The sequence below is a fragment of the Canis lupus genome, chromosome 29 (genome assembly GCF_003254725.2).
Source record: "Canis lupus dingo isolate Sandy chromosome 29, ASM325472v2, whole genome shotgun sequence".
Classification (NCBI taxonomy): Eukaryota; Metazoa; Chordata; class Mammalia; order Carnivora; family Canidae; genus Canis; species Canis lupus.
Window position 1 is genome coordinate 6362880 of NC_064271.1, and position 23451 is coordinate 6386330.

At 33.6% G+C, this 23451-nt stretch overlaps 1 protein-coding gene across 1 annotated transcript in view; it reads left to right on the forward strand.

Annotated features, from left to right (window-relative positions):
* Window positions 1–23451, forward strand: part of LOC112678454 (uncharacterized) — a 117573-nt gene that overhangs the window by 19359 nt on the left and 74763 nt on the right. The window contains exons 3-6 of the mRNA XM_025477747.3: window positions 470–556; window positions 3523–3655; window positions 11996–12147; window positions 17759–17837. Of these exons, the coding sequence (XP_025333532.2) occupies window positions 470–556; window positions 3523–3655; window positions 11996–12147; window positions 17759–17837 (451 nt within the window). The remainder of the gene's footprint in view (window positions 1–469; window positions 557–3522; window positions 3656–11995; window positions 12148–17758; window positions 17838–23451) is intronic.

Here is a 23451-nt window from a genome sequence, read left to right on the forward strand (position 1 = left end):
AGTTGAAACTATTCTGTATGATTTCAGTCTTATTTAATTTTCAGAACTTTTTTTGTGGTATAACATACAGTCTGCCCTGTAGAATGTTCCATGTACTCTTGAGAGAATAATATTCTACTGTTGTTGAGTGTAATGTTCTATAAATATCTGTTAGATCTAGTTGGTCTATAATACTGTTCAAGTCCTTAATTTCCTTATTGATCTTCTGTCTAGTTATTCTACATGTCATTCAGAGTGGCATATTGAAATTGAAATTTCCAACTCTTATTATAGACTATTTCTCTATTCAATTTTGCGAATTTTTGTTTCATATGTTTCAGTACTTTGTCATGAGGTATATGCATGTTTATAATTATTATATTTCTTGAAGGATTAGCCCCCATGTTGATATAAAATGTCCTAATATGAGCTTTTTAAAAATGGATTTTATGGAATTACAAGGAAAGACATTTTCTTGGTTCTTTTCTAGATCATGGTTGGAGATATTGGAGCGCTTTTTAAGATTCGTATTGGTCATACTAACTCTGGCCCCTCCCCTTCCTGGCATTGTAAAGAGGTAAAGACATATCAACACTCCCATCCTTTGCAAAACCCACTGCAAATTCTGTTCAGGAATCAAACCTCAAAGAGGCATTTCACATGTATTGTGAATTGTTGGAGTTAAACCTTGCTCTTTTTAGTATATTTCACAAAACAAAGTATCATGTACTCTTATTAATAATTTGTTCCTAATTTATTGAAGAAAGCACCTCAACTAAATAATACTTTTTGCAAAGAAAAGGAAGTACTTGGGACCCTGGATAAACTCTCATTACTTCTTTTTATTTTAATATTAACCATTATTTTATCATTATTTTTATTGAAGTATAGTTGAAACACAGTGTTACATTAGTTTCAGGTGTACAGCATAGTGTTTTGACAATTATGTTGCTTCTTGATATGGTTGCAGTATTGATGAAAAGGTGACTAGATGAATGTTATCTGTTTTTGGAAGGGTTGTAAAAGTAGACCCTTTGTATTGGTAAAATAATAACATGATAGACTCTCAAATTTGGTCCATTCATGCTAAGCAAATCATGCCACCTGCATACTTTTAGTAGCAAAAAAGGCTTAGATTTTCTAGATTATTCAGAATTAAAAGTTCTACTTATTACCATAATTGCCAACAAATGGAGATCTTCAACATTGAAAATCAAAAATCTTGTTATCTATTTTTGTATATGTTGTATTTCCATCTTTTGTCATTGCAAAATAAATGAATTTAGGTAAGCAAGTTCTCAAAATGCAGAGAACATCCAGTCAAACTCCTGATATTCTTGGCAGGCTTGTTCTACAATTTTGTAACATGTGAGAAAATTAATGAAAAATTTGTGGAAGATGAGAAATCCCTTAAATACTTTTGTTCTATAAGCAGATATATATAATTATTGATAGTGCCATTTTCTTTGCATTAAAGTCACAAAAAATCCTGAAGGAAAATGAAAAAATGAAACTCACTTTATGAAAATATGAATGTAGAAGTTAGACTTCAAATTCAAAATTAGTGCCTGGCTTCTATATGAAATAATTTTCTTTTATGTTATATAGAGTTTTTGAAGTATGATATTCATATTGATACTTAAGTGATCATATATAATAAAAACATCTCTTTTTTCTCTTAGTAAGCTAAGCTAATTTATGAAGATTATCATTAATCCTCCTGCCATCTCATTTGATTGATAACCAATAAGCAATACTATATTCATTTATATATATATATATATATATAAATTCAGCTGGGATGTTGAAACAGTGGTTAAGTGATCTGAAAGGATTTTATAATATTGCAGAGGAAAGATAAGAAAATCAGGCTGAACATTCCGGTTGTCTTTCTATGACAGTTACTCTTACTGCATGGCAACTTGTTTGCCTGAGTTTTAATTCCCCTGTCTTTTGAGTACCAGTGAAGAAGAGAGATGTTGTTGATTCAAAGTTTTATTCCGGGTAGATAAAGCACTTACATAATTTACTAATTTTGCCAAATTCAGTTGCTAGATAATGGGCTGGGTATTTTCTGTTCAATTCTTATAGTATAGTTTAGAAGTTTAAAATTTAAAATAAAAAAAAAAGCCAACTTGTGCCTATAACTTGAAGTGATTTGAATTAAAACATCTAGTCCACTACAGGAAAAATGATAGAACATTTCCACAGTCCATAAAATAATCACATTACCTTTAGGACTTGAATCTTGATTCTTTCAAGTTTAGTTAAGGATATTGCAAAATAAAAAATTTCAAATGGTGGTTTATTTTGTATTTCTCAAGTAATTTGCCTTAGGCTTTATTTAAAATAACCAAATCAAATAGCGATGCCAGCAGCCTTGCAAACCAGTGATAATTCTGTGTGGTTCTCAGGAAGCCTTCCTAAATGTATGATTGTACCAAAATCACATGTTATATGAATTTATGAATGCAAATTTCTGGGCCTTACCAAGATCCACAGAATTAGTAAGTTTAGGGATCAAAATTCTATCTTTGTAACAATCTCATTTTTTAAACACATTAAAATAGAAAATCTCTGATTAAGGTATTTTGAAGACTATACAATTAATTTAACAGATAAAATAACACTCACTGAAGCTTTTAAAACAATAATAGTACCCTAATAGTACCCTACTCATGAAAGACTAGGTTTTAGAATCAGGAATCATAGTTTCTACTTTCTGATTTTTTAAAAAAGATTTTATTTATTTATTCATGAGAGACATACACACACACACGGAGAGAGAGAGAGAGAGAGAGAGAGAGAGAGAGAGAGAGAGAGAGAGAGGCAGAGACACAGGCAGAGGAGGAGGCAGGCTCCATGCAGGGAGCCCAACGTGGGACTCGATCCCAGTCTCCAGGATCATGCCCTGGGCCGCAGGCAGGTGCTAAACCGCTGAGCAACCCGGGCTGCCCCTTTCTGATGATTTTTGATATTCATCTGATCCTAACAGAATTTATTAACTCTTTGTTTAACTCCAGGATACGTGGAATAGATATAATATGGCATAATAGGTACCCAAATAAAGAATTATTGCTTAAATTTCATTCATTGCTGAGGACCCACAGAGGAAACTATATCAGATTGAATCTGTAGTGCATGAAATCTAGGCTAACATTTTATAAAATCATTTTGAAATAAGAAATATATTTACTAAGGGATTGGAACAGGAAAATAATGGATTTTTGAAAAATTATAAATCTCTTTCTAAATAGAAAAATATAAACCCTTAGAAAATTTGGGGGGAAATTGGTATTCTTAGCATTTCAATATAGAGAAATTTGAAAAATTTCAAAATAAGGAAAAGAAAAGCCGTTGTACTTGAGATGGCAATAAAAGAAGAAATTAGCCCTTTTCTTTCAAGTATTCAACAACTTTTTTGACAATAAAAAGAAGTAATGTGATCTTCTATGAGCTAAGTGTCAGGCTTGGATGAAAACTTACTTGATTCTTTGATGAAGTATTCTTATATTTTTTACAATAAATACTGTTGCTATATAGATACAATTGTGGAACATGAATTCTCGAAAAAAGTTTTATATACCTGTTCAACGATGGTTGGCAAAAGATCAAGAGGATGGAGAAATCTGTCGAGAATTTCCTGTTTTAAATGAAGGACAACCCTTGCTTCCAGGTAGGGAAGATCCAATTCTAGGCAGCACAAATAAAACTTGTTTGCTTAAATGCTTTAGGACAGGGAACTTGATAAATACATGTTGAGTAAATGAATAAATGAACAAATAAAGATTAAGTAACTGCTCATTTCTTACCAATTGCCTCTGCTGGTGTGCAAGCTGCATCTAAATATTTTGTTGTTTCATGTACTGGCATTCAGGAATATGTTTTTGTCCACAATTAATCTTGCAGGGAGGTGGAATGAAATGTTTCTTTCTTTCTTTTTTTTTTTTTTTTAAGATTTTATTTATTTATTTATTTGAAAGAGAGCACAAGGGGGCAGAAGCAGAAGGAGAAGTAGGCTCCCCACTGAGCAGAGAGGTGGATATTGGGCTCCATCCCAGGACCCTGAGATCATGACCTGAGCTGAAGGAGGCACTTAACCCATTGAGCCACCCAGACACCCTTGAAATGCCTCTTAATCAAGACAAGAAAATTAATTTTTAGAAGGTCATGAGACAATTGAGTACTGAATGAAGAAGTTATTCCAAGGCTAAGAAATACAAGTCAGTGTATGCTTTCCCTACCAGGTTCTACCTTAGTTTTGAAAAAATTTTTCTGCTTGATCAGGAAATGGAAACAACTACTCAATGACTTTTTAAGCATTTGACCAAAAGCCTTATATAAATATGGCTGAGAAATAGGCTTTGCTCAGGATTAGAGAGTCATTGTGTACTGCATAATTCAGGGTGATTCTGTAAGAGCTGTTTGCTCTTAAGTCTGCTGACTTCTGTTTTGGAAGAGAACAGAAAGATAGTATGTAAGAATTATTAAATAGGTAATTTTAAAAAATTAAAAAAAACTTACAAAAATATATTTTTCTTTTATCCAGAATATTTCCTACCCAAAATGTGATATCTTAGTTTTCTAAAGCAATAAATGAAAATAAATATGTGAAGATTAAGAAGAGTTCCACAATGTCATATAATCTAACATTAGGCTTAGGCACATAATAACTTGTGTAACTTTTTTAGGGAATGTAAAACATTTGCAAAGACTGATGATTCTATTGTGGTTTTTAACTAAGGTGTAATAAACTCTGTTAATTTTTCTGAAGTTAAAAGTTTTTTTGAAAATATATGAATAGTTACGTTTGCTGAAAAGTGAAGGCTTGTATGACCATTGTTCTCACCATTCAGAAGCATTTTTATCACGCTTTATAAGTATTCTTAACATTTTTCCTTATCAGCGTATTTGCTTCATCCAGAATGAAACATTGGCCAGGTGCCCAATTCCTATCCACTGCTAGTCAGGATGTAGGGGTCATTTTTTAATTTTTGTCTTGTTTTAACTGTAAAATTCTGTTCAAAGGAGGCATATTCTTCAAATCCATATTGATTTTCCTTGCTTTGTTTGTAGTACTTGGTATTTAAGATTTATCAATAAACATTTTCCCCCAGTTTTTTCACATGACTTAGAGAAACCTCTTATATATTATCTTTGTGATATCTGTACCCTCTAATGTGCTGTTAATAAACTTGGTAAGCCTTTCTCATTAGTAGATATAACAAATGATAACTGATCTTAGCCATACTATTTTTCTAACAAAGATTGATGCTATATATGAAATGATGTCATTAGAGACAAGCAGCAGCTTTCTCTAGAGGTGGAGATATCAGTTCTAGGTGGTATAAATAAGGAAAGGCTCAATTAGTGTCTTTTTTGCTATATTGAGTACTTTTGAGTCCATAAAGAATTAGAGCAGTATTTCTCTCTCTCTCTCTTTTTTTTTTTTTTTCAAGAAAGGGAAAGAGAGAGGGAGGAGATGGGAAGAGGCAGAGGGAGAGAGAGACTCTTCAGCAGGCTCTGTGCCCAGTATGGAGCCTGACTTGGGGCTCAGTCTCACAACTCTGAGATCATGACCTGAGTTGAAATTAAGAACCACCCAAGGCATTGTCATTTAAGGTAAAAGAAAGTCTAAAAGTATTTGCCTTTAACCGTATACTATCATATGTACCTGAAAAAACATGTTTTATAATTATGGAATTATTTTCCTGCAGTGGACAAGGGTTGCTAAAATAACCAGAACAACTAGAGAAAATAGACTTTCTCAGGCTGTGTGAAGTGTTTTTTTTTTTTTTTTTTTAATTTTTATTTATTTATGATAGTCACACAGAGAGAGAGAGAGAGGCAGAGACACAGGCAGAGGGAGAAGCAGGCTCCATGCACCGGGAGCCTGACGTGGGATTCGATCCCAGGTCTCCAGGATCGTGCCCTGGGCCAAAGGCAGAGGCCAAACCGCTGTGCCACCCAGGGATCCCAAGTGTTTTTAATTTGGATTTTTAATTGTGGTAACAAACATAACAAAATTGTCTTAAAAGAACATTTTTAAGTGTACATTTCAGGAGTGTTAAGTATACTCACATTGTTGTGCAGTAAACCTGGACTTTTTTCATCTTTCAAAACTGAAATTTGATTTCTTCTTGTATGAATTTTGGCAGATTCTCTGGTTCAGGGAATTGGTCCTCTTTACCTAGGTCATTGAATTTGTGAATATAAAGTTGTTCATAGAATTCCTTTAGTATAGTTTTAATTTCTCATTGGATCTATAGTGACAGTCCCTCTTTAATTTCCTCTCTCTTTTTTTTCTTAGCCTGGCTAGAGGCTTCTTGAATTTATCAGTCCTTTCAAAGAACTAACTTTTAGTTTCATTGATTTTCCTCTCTTGATTTCTTATTTTAAATTTCATTGATTTCTGTTTTAAGTCTTATTTCTTCTTTTCTACTTTGGATTTAATTTGCTCTTCTTTTTCTAGTTTCCTAGGGTGGAAACTTAGGTGATTGATTTTAGACGTTTTTTCTTTTCTAATGTATGCATTCAGCATTATAAATCCCTCAGCATTTCTTTTGCTCCATCCCACGATTTTTGATAAATTGTATTTTTATTTTAATTAAGTTCAAAATGTTTTAAAATTTTGCTTCAGATAACTTCTTTGACCTGTGTTATTTAGAACTGTGTTATTTGATCCCCGTGTATTATGGAATTTTTCAGTTCTATTTCTGTTACTGATGTCTAGTTTAATTCCACTATAGTCTGAGAGAAGATGTTGTATGACTTCTCTTCTTTTAAATCTGTTAAGGTTTGTTTTATGGCCCAGACTGTGATTTATCTGGGTGAACCTTCCATGTGAGTATGGGAAGAGTGTGCATTCTACTATTGTTAGATGAAGTAATCTATAGATGTGAATTATAAATAGTTGATCAACAGTGTTATTGAGTTCACTTATGTCCTTATTGATGTTCAGCCTGCTTGATCTGTCCCATTTCTGAGAGGGATGTTGAAATCTCCCAACTGTGACAGTGGATTCATCTACTTTTCCCTGCAATTCTATCAGGTTTTTTTGCCTCACATAGTTTGATGCTCTGTTATTAGGCATGTACACATGAAGTATTATCATGTCTTCTTGGAGAACTGACCTTTTTTTATCATTATATAATGCCCTTCTTTATCCCAGATATCTTTCCTTGCTTTGATACATGCTCTGGCTGAAATTGATATAGCTACTCCTGCTTTCTTTTGGTTAGTTTAACACGGTATATTTTTCTCTATCCATTTACTTTTAATCTTTATGTATCTTTATATTAAAAGTAGATTTCTTACAGATAACATACAGTTGGGTCTTATTTTTTAATACACTCTGACAATTTTTTAATTGGTTCATTTATTTATTTATTTTAAATTTCATTTATTTATTCATGAGAGACACACACAGAGAGAAAGAGAGGTAGAGACACAGGCAGAGGGAGAAGCAGGCTCCATGCAGGGTGCCTGACATGGGACTTGATCCCAGGTCTTCAGGACCATGACCTGGGCCAAAGGTGGCGCTAAACTGCTGAGCCACCCAGGCTGCCCCTAATTGGTTCATATAGGCCATTCATATTCAAAGTGATTGTTGATATAATTGGATTAATATAGACCATATTTGCTACTGCTTTCTATTTGTTTCTTTTATTCTTTGTTCTTGTTTCTGACTTTCACTCCTATTCTGTTTTTGTGATTTTAATGGAACATTCAATTGTTAATATCATTCCATTTTCTCTCATCTCTCAGCCTATCAGTTATACTTAAAAAAAAAAAAACAACTTTATTTGGTGGTTGCTCTACAGTTTCAAGCATACATTTACAACCAATCAAAGCCCACTTTCAAATAACATTATACCTCTTTATGGGTAGTATGAGTACCTTATAATAACAAAATAATTCTTCTGTCTCTTGCATCATTGCTTTATTTTTTACATATAAGAACACATAAACTTATAATATGTATGACTCATAAACATAATTAAATGCATTGATGCTATTATTATTTTAAGTAAACTTGTATTAAATGAATCAAGAATAGAAAAATAAAAGTTTTTGTTTTATCTTATTGTTTCTTCAGTGCTCTTCCTTTCTTTTTATAGATCTGAATTTCTAACCTATATTATTTTCCTTCCCTTTTAAGAACTTCTTTTAACAATTCCTGTAAGGCAAATATACTGGCAACAAATTTTCTCAATTTTTGATTCTTTCTTAAGAATCCCATCTTTCTGCTTACATTGTCCGTTTATTCTTGCATGTTATCTATGTAATCTATTAGAGTCTTTAGCATATTAATCATAGTTATTTTAAATTTCCAGTCTGATAATTTCTACTGCCCTGCCATGTCTGCTTCTGATGCTTGCTCTTTCTCTTCAATTTGTTTTTTATTTGCCTTTTAGTAAGCCTTGTAATTTTTTTCTTAATAGCTGGACATGATGTACCAGATAAAAGGAAATACACTCAATAGGCCTTGAGTAACACAGTGGTGAGGTGTGGCAAGAGGAAAGGGTTTTGGAGTCCTATAATTAGGCTTCAGTCTTTAAGTGATTCTATGCCTCTAGACTTGAACTTCACAAGTATTTCTCAGTTTCTTTCATTCCCCCTTAGGTGGGGACAGGATGGCTAGAGTTGCTTAGAGTTGAGTATTTCCCTTCCCTGAGGTGAGTTAGGCTCCATTAATACCCTAGCAGGTTAGGATCTGTTTAATTTATTTCTCCTGAGGGCTGGCCTTATTAAGAAGAACATAGTGCTCTGGTGTATTTTAAAATGCTTCCCTTTGCCCTTCCTCTGCCAGAAGTAGGAAGAAAATTTTCTCCCAGGGGTGCCTGGATGGCTCAATCAATTGTCTGTCTTCGGCTCAGGTCATAATCAGGTTCTAGGATTGAGAACCCCATTGGGCTCTCTGCTCAGTGGAGAGCATGCCTCTCCTTCTCCCTCTGCCTGCAACTCCCCCTGCTTGTGTTCTCTCTCCTTCTGTCAAATAAATAAATACAATCTTAAACATTTTTTTTTCTCCCATATATACTGTGAGAACCTAGGTGAGTTCTTCAAGGCAAAACTCACAAAAGCACGGGGGACTCCTCTGATTGAAAAATCCTATGATTAAGAACTCCCCCTGGTGTTTTTAACTCTCAGATTGTGGTGAACCTCCACCAATTTGTTAATTACAGTTCAGAATTTTCTATGTCAGAAATGATTCCCATGGCTGTTTGTCTCTCTCTCTCTCTCTTTCTTTTTTAAAGATTTTAAAAATTTATTTTAGAGCACAAGCAGGGAGGGGCAAAAGGGTAGAGAGAAAAAATCTGAAGCAGACTGCACTGAACATAGAGCTCAATGCGCTCCATCCCCACTGCGAGATCATGACCTGAGCTGAAACCTAGAGTGGGACACTTAACTGACTGAGCCACCCAGGCATTCCTCCATGGTACTTTCTATTCATGAGTCCCTGCTACCATAAGCTGTGACTCATTGTTTACCCATCTGTCTCTCCAATTTTGGGGACTGTAGTTTGCCTTGTGTCCTCATCTCTTAGGGATTCAAGAAGAGTTGTCGATTTTTCAGTCTGTTTTGTTTTTTGCTTGTTATGATGGAGTACTGTCTCTGAAGCTTCTTATGTTTGGAACTGGAACCAGAGCTGAAAGTCTGTACCCATTCCTTCTCCTTCATTCACTCAGCATTTGACAATCAACTTTCTACTTTTTTTTTTTTTTTTTTCAACTTTCTACTTTTTATTTTCAATGGTTTTGACTACTTTAGAATCATGAGTAGAATCATATAGTATTTACCCTTTTATAATTGGGTTATGTCACTTAGTATAATGTTTTTGTGGTTCATCTGTGTTGTGCTATGTAACAAAATTTCTTTCTTTTTAAAGGCCACGACATGTTCTTTTTGTTCCTCTGACTAGGTTATTTAAAATCACATGTTTGTCTTCAAGTTCACTAATTCTTCTGCTGGTCAAGTGTACTTATTAAATGTGCTTAAGAAATTTTTCAGTTTGGCTAACGTGTTCATCAGCTCCAGAATTTCTGTTTGGTTCTTCATAGGTACTTCTTTTTCGAGAGTCTCGTTTTGTATCTAGTTTTCTTGATCTTATTTAGTTGTAACTTTGTATTCTCTTTTGGCTCATTTTTTTTTATCTTTGAGTATTTGAATTCATTGTCAGCTAATTCATAGATCTCCATTTCTTTATGGTTGTTTTTGTTTTTGAGATTTAAATTGTTCCTTTTATTGTGCCGCATGTTTTTTTTCAGCTTCATACTCTTCCCCTCTCCTTCATCTACTGTATGACAGGAGTATCAGATTTCTTTTTATTGTTCCAGAGGTCTCTGAGGCTGTTTGTTTGTGTATTTATTATTAAAATTTTTTTCCTCTTTTGTTAAGTTGGATAATTTCTATTTACTCTATCTTCAAGTTTACTAATGATGTTTTCTGTTCTCATTCTCTTGACACTATTCAGTAAGTTTTAAAATATGCTTATGGTGTTTGTTGAAGTCTTTGATTTCCATCTGGTTCTTCATTAAGTTTTAATTTGTTGATACTTTCTATATTTCTATTAGTTTTGAGAGTGTTCATAATTGTTTATATTATATAGTAGCATTCTTATCATAGTTGCTGGAAAGGTTTTGTCAGATAACTAATACTTGGCTGTCATTTTGAAGTTGATATTTCTTCTTCATTGTCATTTCCCAGATGATTTAAAATTTTCCTGCTTCTTCAATAATTTTGAATTATATCCTGGATATTTTATATATTATTATTTGAGACACCGGATGTTATTTAAATCCTATGGAGAATGTTATATTTTTGTTTTATTTTTCATTTTTTTATTTTTTAAAGGATTTTATTTATTTATGAGTGGCACAGAAAGAGAGGCAGAGACATAGACAGAGGGAGAAGTCCCCCACAAGGAGCCCAACATGGGATTCGATCCTGGATCCCGGGATCATGCCCTGAGCTGAAGGCAGATGCTCAACCGCTGAGCCACCCAGGTGTCCCTATATTTTTGTTTTAATTGACAGTTGACCAGTGGTTAGTTTCAGGCCACAAATTCCACTTGTCATCTGTGGGCTGTGGTTCCAATGTCCGTTTAGTTTTAAAAAGACTTTGCAGCACTATTCAGATCTGTCTCACCTATATACCATTCATTGGTGAATCTGGGGCCTAGGTAGAGGTTTGTTAGTTTAGATTTCAAAGGTTTTGGTATTCATGCATCTTTAGGTTAGGTATGAGCTCAGGAGTTAATAAAGAGTGTTTTGTTTGCTTTTCTTCCCTCTATGAACCTCTTTGATACTTTCTAATTCCCTGGCTCCTGTTTTTGGTCTTTTGACTAGTTAACTGGTGCTCTAGTTTACCTGTTTTACTGTGTATTTCTTTAGTATTTCTATGTCCAGGGCTAAGCAGGTAGAACAGAGAGAGAGAGCAAAGAAAGCAATTGAGATTGACTCCACCCTACTAAAGTCTAGATCCTGTGAACAGAGGCAAAAGTTCCCCCTCAGAGTGTTGGTTCCTGTTTGCTTCTGTGCCTAGGCACTGGGATGTGAGAGAATGGAGATAACAACAAAAAAGTAGAATATCTGTAATGTTTGTGTGTTAGGAATTTTCTTTCCTGCTTTGTAAGCCTGAGCAAGATGGCTCTCCTGAGCTCCCTGTCTCTGAGCTTCAATGCCTCTTGCCAGGTTTCTGGTGAACTGAGTTCACAGTGGGAGATACTAGAGGATAAAAAATGATAAGCTCACTGCCACTTTTGGTATATCAAATTCTGGTCTTTTTTTTTTTTTTTTTTTTTCCCAATCCCCCGGTACAGTTTACCTTCAACATTTCTAATAGCTGTTCCACGGATTTTATCAAGATTTCATAGCTGTATTCAGTGAAAGAGACTGGGTAGAGTGTGTTACTGCATTTTAACTGAAACTGGAACTCTTGATCAGATGTAAGTAATTTTCCTATCATATGAATAATTCTTAGCATATAAAACTTATTTTTCTTCTGTTGTCAGTAACACTATATGAAGTACATGTGGCAACAGGTATGCTTTGGAATGCTGGAACAATAGCCAGTGTCTACATTTCTGTCTATGGGGAAAAGGGAGATTCAGGATCCAGACAACTATTTCGATCGAAGAACTCCTTCAATTTTTTAAGAGGACAAGTAAGTGACAAAGTCCTTTGTCTGATTTTTTTTTTAATTATGGTAAAAAATAAATAAAATTTTACTAAAATCATAACTGTTTTTAAGTTTACTAGTGTTAAATATATTCGCATTGTTGTGTAGTAGATATCCAGAAATATTTCATTTTGCAAAACGAAAACTCTGTACTCATTAAAGAACTCCTTATTTCCCCTCCCCTCAGCCCTTGTCAGTCACCATTCTGCTTTCTATTACTATAAATTTCAGATATCTCATATATTGGAATCCTACAATAATTGTCTTCATGACTGGCTTATTCCATTAGCATAATGTCCTCAAGATTCATTCATGCTGTATGGTATGATAAAATTTCCTTACCTTTTAAGGCTGGATAATATTTTATTGTACATCTGTATCACATTTTTTTCAGGAGAGTTTATTTATTTGAGAGAGAGGGAGAGAGAGAGCATAAGTGGGGAAAGAGGAAGAGGGCTCCTTGCTAAGCAGGAATCCTGATGTGGGGCTCGATCCCAGGATCCTGAGATCATGACCTGAGCTGAGGGCAGATGCTTAATTGACTGATATATCCCAGGGCCCATACCACATTTTTTAATCCATTCATCCACTGATAGAAATTTTAGTTGTTTCAAACTCTTGCCTATTGTGAATAATATAATAGATGTGCAGATATCTCTTCAGTACCCTTCATCCAATTCTTCTGAATATATGCTTAGAAATAGGACTGCTGGATCATATGAAACTTCTATTTTTATTTTTTTTTGAAGAATTGGTATAGTGTTTTCATTAGCAAATGGGCCATTTTGCAGTCTCACCAACAATGTACAAGGGTTCTAATTTCTTTACTTCCTTGCCAACACTTATTTTCTGTTTTTAAATTTTTATTTGTTTTTATTTTTTATTTTTAAAAGATTTTATTTATTTATTCATGAGAAATACATAGAGAGAAGCAGAGACACAGGCAGAGGGAAAAGCAGGCTCCCCACAGGAGCCCGATGTGGGTGAGACTCAATCCCAGCACTCGGGGATCACATCCTGAACTGAAGGCAGATGCTCAACTTCTGAGCCTCCCAGGAGTCCCTGTTTTTAAATTAAAAAAAATTTTTATAGTAACCATCTTAATGGATGTGATGTGATATCTCATCATGGTTTGATTTGGATCTCTCTATTGTTAAATGCTATTTTCACATCTCAATTGTTGGCCATTTGTGTATCATCTTTAGAGAAATATTTATTCAAGTCTTTTGCTGTTTTAAAATTTAGACATTTGCTTATTTCTTGTTGAGTTGTGGGAGTTCTTTATGTACTCTGAATATTAATCTCTTATTACAGATACGATTTGTAAATATTTTCTTCCATTCTGGAAGTTTCCTTTTCATTCTCTTAATTGTATCCTTTGATGCTCAAAAGCTTTAATTGATACAGTCTCCTTTCTCTATTTAGCCTTTTTCTTTTTCTCTGCTTTTGGTGTCATATCCAAAAAATCATTGCCAAATCCAGTGTTCCCAAGCTTTCTCTCTGTTTTTTTTTTTTTTCTAGGAGTTTTTAGTTTGGATTATTCTGTTTAGATTTTTAATCCATTTTGAGTTAATTTTTGTATATGCTATAAAGTAAGGATCCAACTCCATACTTTTGCATGTGGATATCTAGATTCATCAATAGTATATTGAAGAGATATTCTTTTCTCCATTAAGTGTCTTTGACACCCTTGTCAAAGATAATTTGACCATACATATATATGGGTTTATTTCTGGACTCCCTGTTCTATGCTGTTTGTATATATCTCTGTCTTTATGTTAGTACTATGCTTTAATTATTATAGCTTTGCAATGTGTATTGAGATTAGTAAGTGTGAAATCTCTAAGTTTGTTCTTCTTTTTTAAAAGTTGTTTTACTGTTCAGCATCCCTTAAAATTCCATGTGAATTATAGGTTGCATTTTTCTATTTATGCAAAAATACCATTTGGATTTTGAAAAAATAAATGTTTTTTTTAATTGAAGAATAGTTGAAATATAGTGTTATAACAGCTTCTGGTGTGCAACATAATGATTTGACAATTCTATGAATTGCCATTGGGATTTTGATAGGGATTGTGTTGAATCTGTAGATTGCTTTGGTAGTATTGACAACTGACAATATTAAATCTACCAATCCATGAACATATAATGTCTTTCCATTTATTTTGCCTGCTTTTATTTATTTAAGCAATAATTTTTTAAATTGTAGTATAATTACTATACAGTATCCTATTAATTTCAGGTATATATAATGAGACTCAATATTTTTATACATTATGAAATAATCCCCATGATAAATCTGTCACTATACAAAGTTATTATATTATTGATTATATTCCCTAAGCTATACATTACATTTCAATGACTGACTTATTTCATAACTGGGAGTTTGTACCTCTTAATCCTCTTCAAATATTTCACCTCCGCACCCCAATCCCTTACCCTTTGGTAACTACTAGTTTGTTTCCAGTATCCATGAGTCTGTTTTGTATGTTCATTTGTTTTGTTTTTTAGGTTCTACAAATAAGATAAATCATTATCATAGTTGTCTTTCTCTGTCTGACTTATTTCATTTTGCATAATACACTCTAGTTGTATTAATGTTGTTGCAAATGACAAGATTTTAATCTTTTTATGGCTCACTATTATTCCATTATGTGTGTGTAATATATGTGTGTGTGTAGGTGTGTGTGTGTGTGTGTGTGTGTATATGTATATATATATATATATATATATATATATATATATATAGCATTTTCTTTATCTAGTCCTCTATCAGTGGACACTTAGGTTGCTTTCATATCTTGGCTACTGTAAATAATGCTGTAATGAACATAGGGTTGCATGTATCTTTTTGAATTGGTGTTTTCATTTTCTTCAGATAAATATCCAGAAGTGGAATTGTTAGATCATGTGGTAATCCTATTTAAGATGTTTTCACTTTTCTTCATTGTTTTTCCTTTTTTTCCCCATTTTGATGGTTTCAAATGATCTGTCTTCAACGTTGCTCTTTTCCTTCTGCCTGATCAAGTCAGTTATCCAAATTGTTTAATGAATTTGTGGATTCAGTTATTATATGTATGAACTCCAGAATTTCTATTTGTGGGGGTACATTTTTAAAATTTAAATTTTGTTAGTTAACATACAGTGTATTTGATGCTTTCTTATTTGTCTTTTGTAGATATTATCATTTTGTTCATGAGTTTGTTATTTTTGGTTGTTTGTTCATCAGTTTCCTGATTTTGTTCAGTTGATTTTCTGTGTTATTTTTTAGCTTACTGAACATATTTAAGACAGTCTTAATTTATTTCTCAGAAAGTTCAGGGACCTTAATTTCTTTAGGGTTGGTTTCTGTAATTTCTTTTGTTCCCTTGATTGGGCTATGGTTTCCTCTTTATATGTCTTGTGACCCTTTATTGAAATTTGGCATTTGAAAAAATAGCTATCTTGCATACTCTTAAAAGGACTTCATTGTGATGGGAAAACTCTCACCAGTGAACCTGGTTAGAGTTCTTAGGGCCTCTCATACTTTTTTTGATTATGTATCTTCTCTGGGCTTGTATATGTGCTTTTAACTGTGTTAATTTCCCTAAGTGACTTGCTCCTGTTTCTTATCCTGTGTGTATATGTCCTTGTACTCCATCCCATGCCTTCCTTTATGATCTCTGTAGCTCTGACTTGCTGCAGTATTCTCCTCTGTTTTCATTGGCTTCCAAACTCTGCTGCCACTAGTACTTGAATTAAGTGAGAGAGAAATAAATTTTTTGGGCAGCTCCCAGAGAAGTCAGAATTTTTGTATGCATTGTCTACTCTTTTGCTTTTGTCCCAAGAGAGGATCCAGGGTATGGAAGGTTTCCTTCCCATTACAATGCACTATGCAAAGTAGGGCATGCAAAAAGTCACACACTTCCCTACCTCTTTTGATGGAGTTCCTTTTTTATTATACATTGGTCTAGGTACTGCAACTTCTCATCTGGTGTCCAGAATTTGCAGAGAAATATTCTGGCCCATATAGTATTGTTAAAATGGTATCTCCATTGGGGAGTGAGGGCTTGGTTTTCCTTAGTCCACCATCTTTCTGAAGTCATTCTCTATTGTCTGATTTTTAAATCTACCTTTATATATATATTTTTGTTTATTTTAATCTACTTTTATATTGTTAAGTAACGTTGACTGTATATAACAACTTTATTGCCAAATGTGGAAACTGAATGTGTAACATTATTTTTATTATTGCTAATATTATGTTTAACTTAGTAAAGCATAAAAGGCTCATTATATTTTAATTTTCTCAATTTTTTTTGATGACCCAAATAATTTTTAAGTGAGTATATCAGGATATTTTCATTATATGTTTCCTTTCTTTTTCTTAGCATTCTCTATATCAGTGATAATAAACATAACTCATAATTTTCTCAGCTATTATTTTGTTTGCACAGAAAGCCCTCCTTTTTTTAGCAGATGTGTTTCATAAAGGGAAACAATGGGGACGCCTGAGTGGCTCAGCAGTTTAGCGCCCGCCTTCGGCCCAGAGTGTGGTCCTGGAGTCCTGGGATCGAGTCCCTCACTGGGCTCCCTGCATGGAGCCTGCTTCTCCCTCTGCCTGTGTCTCTGCCCGCCTCCCGTGTGTGTTTCTCATGAATAAATAAATAAAATCTTAAAAAAAAAAGGGAGGACAATGTTATCCATTAATCTGTACCAGACACAGATAATATTTTTTTTTGTAAATGAATGTAAATGGCTTTATCTGTTATTTATATTCTTTATAGTTCACTTATATAGGGGCAGAGTGGTTGCAAAGAAAAGTAGTATTAGGGTATATCAGAGGAACTGATCTGATCCTGCTTCTGTGCCTCACTCTTCTTTTTTATGGAATGAATTATTTTCTCACTGAGTGACTACTAAGGATAAAATAAAAATAAAATATTTAAAAATATTTAAAAATGTGTAAGTACATAAATGAAAATGTTATTTTTTGTTTTTGGATAATTTTTCAATTGATATGCTACATCATATATTTTTCTTGTGTTTTAACCCATATCATTATCTAAATTTTATCAAAAGAATTCTGTGCTCTTTACTTTTACCCATGTTCTGAATACATAAACCTTTAGAGCACAAACATGAATAATTTTTATTGTAGCAGCACATTTGGACTTCACATACATGTTATAGATTTACAGTAATTTTTGCATCAGTATCCTAAAATTTCTTTAGAAATGTTATATTTGTCAATGGCCCATAAACATTGCTTAAAAAATTTCATCCTAAGGCAGATAAGAGTTGATTGTATTCAAAGGAATGAAAAATTTTAGTATATCTTATTATTTAGTTATTATCATTTGAAATATATATTCATAGAATCCCCAAATTTATATTTTCATAATGACATATTGGCAACAAAAAGGAGTGCAGTATATTAGAAATATTATTATGTTCTACAAATTAACATTGTTCCACCTTTACATTCTTTTTTTAGATTTATTGAATGACCCTGATTCTTTTCACAATTAATTTTTAGTGTATTTTAATACGTAATCTTGTTAGAAATCAGACTCATAGTCAGATCTAACTATACTCTTTTGATTTGTTATAGACTGACACCTTCACTCTAGAAGCTGTGCACCTTGGGGATTTGTATAAGATTGTCGTAGGTCATGATGGGATTGGCCCAGGTAAGGGACTTACATAAGTAGATATTCAAGGTTTGATTCCACTCTAACATAAAACCCTGTACAAATTTAGATAATAATTTTAGGTAACTTAAGACGTAGTCTTATCCAAGTAGATGCTCTGCCTAGAATGCTAGAGTCAGTGATGCATAAAAATTGGATGAATTTGGGATTTATATGCTATGGCATGTGGCAGCATTCTAACATGCTACTTGTGGAGATAGCAGCAGTATCTGCTGGCAGTTACACTCCATGAAGTACTAGCAGTAGTGCCAACAGTGGCATGTTAAGGAAACTGTCTTGGCAGCAACTTCTCAGCTGTGTTTTCTGCTGCTATTTTTTTTATGCTTCTTCCTTAGTTTTCCAATTTGTTCAGTGAGATGACCTACATCTTCCCAATAAGTTCATTTTCTGCTACTGTGTAAAACAAACCATGAGATAAGCAAAATTCCTCAACAAAAGAGCACTAAAGTGTACATACCACAAAAAGGATAAGAAACTAAAAAGCATCAAACAAGAGGATAAACTCTTTCACTAAAAAGTATCAATGCATAATTATCAAAGTGTTAGGAACCAAGTTTTCTTACCAATATATACTGAAAATGTGTTTAAATAATTAATGAATTAGCAAGTTAAGAAAGCTGGTTCAAAGGAAGTTACATGAAACTGAAAAATATATTCTTCTAATAAGTGAAAACAAAAAAAATGAAGAGTGAGATTGATAAATTAAAAATATGGCCAATGCCCTAATACAGTAAAAACATACCTGTGATGTTGTCTTCTCTCTTGGATGTAATTTGTTTATATTTTGACCAGACTCAAATATTTTGCAGTTTATTTTCTGTCAGTTGATGGCTAATTCTATAGTCTGGGCTCTAATCCATAGTAAATACTATGTTAAATAGCATTATGCTCCTAAGTCAGATGACTCTCAGGTGGGTGTATTAGACTATATGCTCTAGTACAGCATTGATAAAACATGTTTATATATGCAAGCTAACACTTACATGCCAACTAATTCAATTTTGTAAGTATTTTTGGTGGATCTACTATGTAGAAAGTGCTCTACTGAGTACTTTCTGTAGTAAATACAAGGATGACTAAGAATGCCTGCCCTTTAGTCTGCCAAGAGATAACAAGATGATTTTAAATCCTAACTAAGTTAGGGACGACATTCTGCTTCCTGATTCTAGTTGAAAGTCCTGTCTTTTTTCCTCCAAATTCTGATTTTCCTAGTTTATCTAAATAGAATCTCAGTAAATGATATATCATTGCAATGACATGAAGAGAATACTAGAATCTTAGCCAGCAACACAAATTTGAATTCAGATCCTGTCACTTGTTGACTTTTTGATCTTCAGCAAATCACTTAAACTCTCTGAGTTTCAGTTCATATTCTTTTTTTAAATAATAAATTTATTTTTTATTCGTGTTCAATTTGCCAACATACAGACAACACCCAGTGCTCATCCCGTCAGTTCATATTCTGTAAAATGAGATGAATACCTCATACAGTTATTGTGAGGATTATGTGAAGTTGTTTATGAATGGCAAAACAGAGGGCACCTGGCTGCCTAAATAGATAGATCATGTGACTCTTGATCTTGAAGTTGTGAGTTCGAGCCCTGCACTGGTATAGAGATTACTTAAGAATAAAACCTTAAAAAAATGGCAAAGCAGTCTACATTTGACAGTAAATTATCGATAGATAGTCATTAGAATTTTTAAATTACATTTTATTTTTTATTTTTATTATTTTTTAAAGATTTTATTTATTCATGAGAGACAGAGAGAGAGAGAGAGAGAGAGGGAGAGGCAGAGACACAGGCAGAGGGAGAAGCTGGCTCTATGCAGGGAGCCTGACATGGGACTCGATCCCGGGTCTCCAGGATCAGGCCCTGGGCTCAAGGCAGCGCTAAACCACTGAGCCACCTGGGCTGCCCAAATTACATTTTAAATATCAATTCAATATGTTGTAAAATTAATCTATTTTCTTTCATTTCCACATCTTCCCTAAGTATATTTTAAGAAGGAAACTAAAAATTCCTTTTATAATCTTTCCTTCTTTAACTCCTTTCCCCCTCTTTATTTTTAAAATCGGCAGATATTTAAGAACACTTTTAGGAGTTGGTGGTAATGGAAATGGACAGGGCAAGCAGGTTGTGTTTACCAACTGGTTAAAAAGGAAGAGGGTGGAGGTAGCCAGCATTTACTTCTTTACCTCATAGTGCTACTTCCCTTGGGTTCATTCAGCCAGCATTCATTGAATCTTTGCCACATGCAACTTATACTCCTTGTTTTAGGAGTGGAAAAATGTCTCCTCCATATGTCCACTTCTCTTCCACCACCTTGGATATTTGGCTTTATACAATGGTGCTAAATCTGTAGGGAAGTAGAACTTCACTATCTACCAGGTACCTGACCAAAAAGGTGATTAAGCTGTAGTTGTTATTGTTTGGTTAGTTTTTTAACCAAACAAATAATGATTAAACAAATCATGATTCTTTGAGGAGATCTGAAATAACACTTTCTGAAAGAAAAATTTGTAATAGTAATAGTGAAGTAGTTTGAGATTATTTCAGAAAGTATTCTTAGCATGTTATTGCTTCTTGAATTATAAAATGGACATAAGTTAAAAATAACAGTATTTTTTTAAGAGATGAAGAACATTGAAGTTATTGAAGAAATTCTAGCAGATCTATGTTGCTGTGTTGCTGAGAAGTTTGGCAACACTTGTTGGGTAACTGGGTAAATTACTGTTTCTTTTAATAACCAAGGTTAAAATTTACTTGTAATCAAGTGGTCTCAATTTCTCTTAACTTCCAGTCCTTTTGATAACATCTCAGAGGGAGACTCTATAGAATAAACAGGATATTATTTGATCAAAAATGATAAAAAATTTCAGAAACGTGGTAGCATTTTGTAGCAGAGATTTTAGCACAGGAAAAAATTTTGAGGGGGGGGTAATGTACAAAAACAAAGACATATTTGTTTAAGTACCCTACATTAGGTGAATATAATTCCCCCTTCTGTTAAGACTATATACTGTATAAATATGTGTATTGCATGTTTACAAACTGCTTCCTCTTTATATGTGAGACTTAACTTACCACAAAGCATTTTGAAATCATATTACATTCCTTTGGGTATGTGGTAGTAGATTTGCTTTTCTAACTTAATAATCTCTGTTTAATGGAGATGATACAATATTTTTGAGGAAGTTGCAGAATTATAAAAAATGTATCCGTGAATTTTTTGGTTGGAAATTCAGGTGTGTTTTGGAGATATTTCAATCTCTAGACCACTTTAATAAAGTAGATATTGCAATAAAGTGAGTCAAATGAATTTTTGATTTCCCAGTGCATATAAAAATTATGTTTAAACCAAACTAGTATTTTAAGGGTATGATAGCATTATGTCTAAAAAATGTAGGTACCTTAATTAAAAAATGCTTTATTGTTAAAAAAATACTAGGCATCATCTGAGCTTTCAGTAAGTTGTAATCTTTTTGCTGGCCGAGGGTCTTGCCTCATTGTTGATGGCTGCTGACTGATCAGGGTAGCGTTTGCTGAAGGCTGGGGCGGCTATGGCAATTAAAAAAAAAAATGAAGTTTACCACGTAAGTTGACTATTTCACCAATGATTTCTCTGTAGGACGCAATGCTCTCAGATAGTATTTTACCCACAGTAGAACTTCTTTCAAAAGTGAATCCAATCCGTTCAAATCCTGTTGCTGCTTTATCAACTAATTTTATGTCATATTCTAAATCCTTTGTTGTCATTTCAACAGTCTTCAGAATATCTGGGGAGTAGATTCCATCGCAAGAAACCACTTGCTTTGTTCCTCCACAAGAAGTAATGCCTTATCCGTTAAATTTTTTCATGAGATTGCAGCAATTTAGTCACATCTTCAGGCTCCCCTTCTAATCCTAGTTCTCTTGCAGTTTCCACCACATCTGCAGTTACTCTGTACACTGAAGTTTCAAACCCCTCAAAGTCATCTATGAGGAATCAACTTCTTCAAAGTTGCTGTGAATGTTGATGTTTTGCCCTTTTTCCATGAATTGCAAATGTTCTTAATGGTATCTAGAATGGTGACTCCTTTCCATATTTCCAGTTTACTTTGCCCAGATTTTCAGATGAATCACTAACTATGGCAGCTATAGCCTTATGACATGTATTTTTAAAATAACAACACTTAGAAGTTGAAATTACTCCTTGATCCATGGCCTGCAGAATGGATGTTGTATTAGCTTGCATGAAAACAACCTTAATCTCATTGTACTTCTCCATCAGGGCTCTTGAGTGACCAGGTACATTATATTGTACATTTTACAGGAGTGTAATATATTGCAGTAATATTTTGAAAGGAATCTTTTTTTCTGAGCAGATTTCAACAGTGGGGGTTTACTTTAATTTGTAAAAAAAAAATGTAGTATCTGTGAAACATATTAAAGGTGAAGCACAATAAAATGAAGTATGCCTATAATGCTTAGTATAGAAAGTATTTTCAGTTAATGTGAAGATCTACCAGTTAATACTTTATTAAATTAGTAGAGATACCCTAAAAGCCCACTTTCACCATTTTTATTCAAGTAATGTAGGAAGTGCCAGCCAGATCAGTTAGTCAAGAACATAAATAAAAGGCATCCAAATTGGAGAGGAAGAAATAAAACTGTCACTATTTGCAGATGACATAGTGCTTTATATAGGAACTCTTACAGACTCCACCCAAAAAATTGTTAGAATTAATAAATTCCGTGAAGTTGCAGGATATAAAATCCATATATAAAATTCTTTTGCATTTCTGTATACCAAGAATAAACTTCCAGAAAGAGAAATTAAGAAAACAATCCCATTTACATTTGCATCAAAAAAAATAAAATACCCAGGAATTAATTTAACCAAGGAGGTCAAAGACCTATGCAATGAAAATCGTTAAGACATTGATAAAAGAAATTGAAGAAGACACAAATAAATGGGAAGATATTTTATGCTCATGGAGTGGAAGAATTAATATTGTCAAAATGTCCATACTAGTGTTGAACCAGCTTTGCATCCTGGGGATAAATCCTACTTGGTTATGGTGGATAATCTTCTTAATGTCCTGTTGTATTCTCTTGGCTAGTGGAAGGATCCTCAGAAATCCATCGAAAGATGAATGGATAAAGAAGATGTGGTTTATGTATACAATGGAATATTACTCAGACATTAGAAATGACAAATACCCACCATTTGCTTCGACGTGGATGGAACCGGAGGGTATTATGCTGAGTGAAATAAGTCAATCGGAGAAGGACAAACATTATATGGTCTCGTTCATTTGGGGAATATAAAAAATAGTGAAAGGGAATAAAGGGGAAGGGAGAAAAAATGAGTGGGAAATATCAGAAAGGGAGACAGAACATGGAAGACTCCTAACTCTGGGAAACGAACTAGGGGTGGTGGAAGGGGAGGTGGGAGGGGGTGGGGGTGACTGGGTGGTAGGCACTGAGGTGGGCACTTGAAGGGATGAGCACTGGGTGTTATTCTGTATGTTGACAAATTGAACACCAATAAAAAATAAATATATTAAAAAATAAAATAATTGAAATAAAAAAAGGAAATGCATATTGGA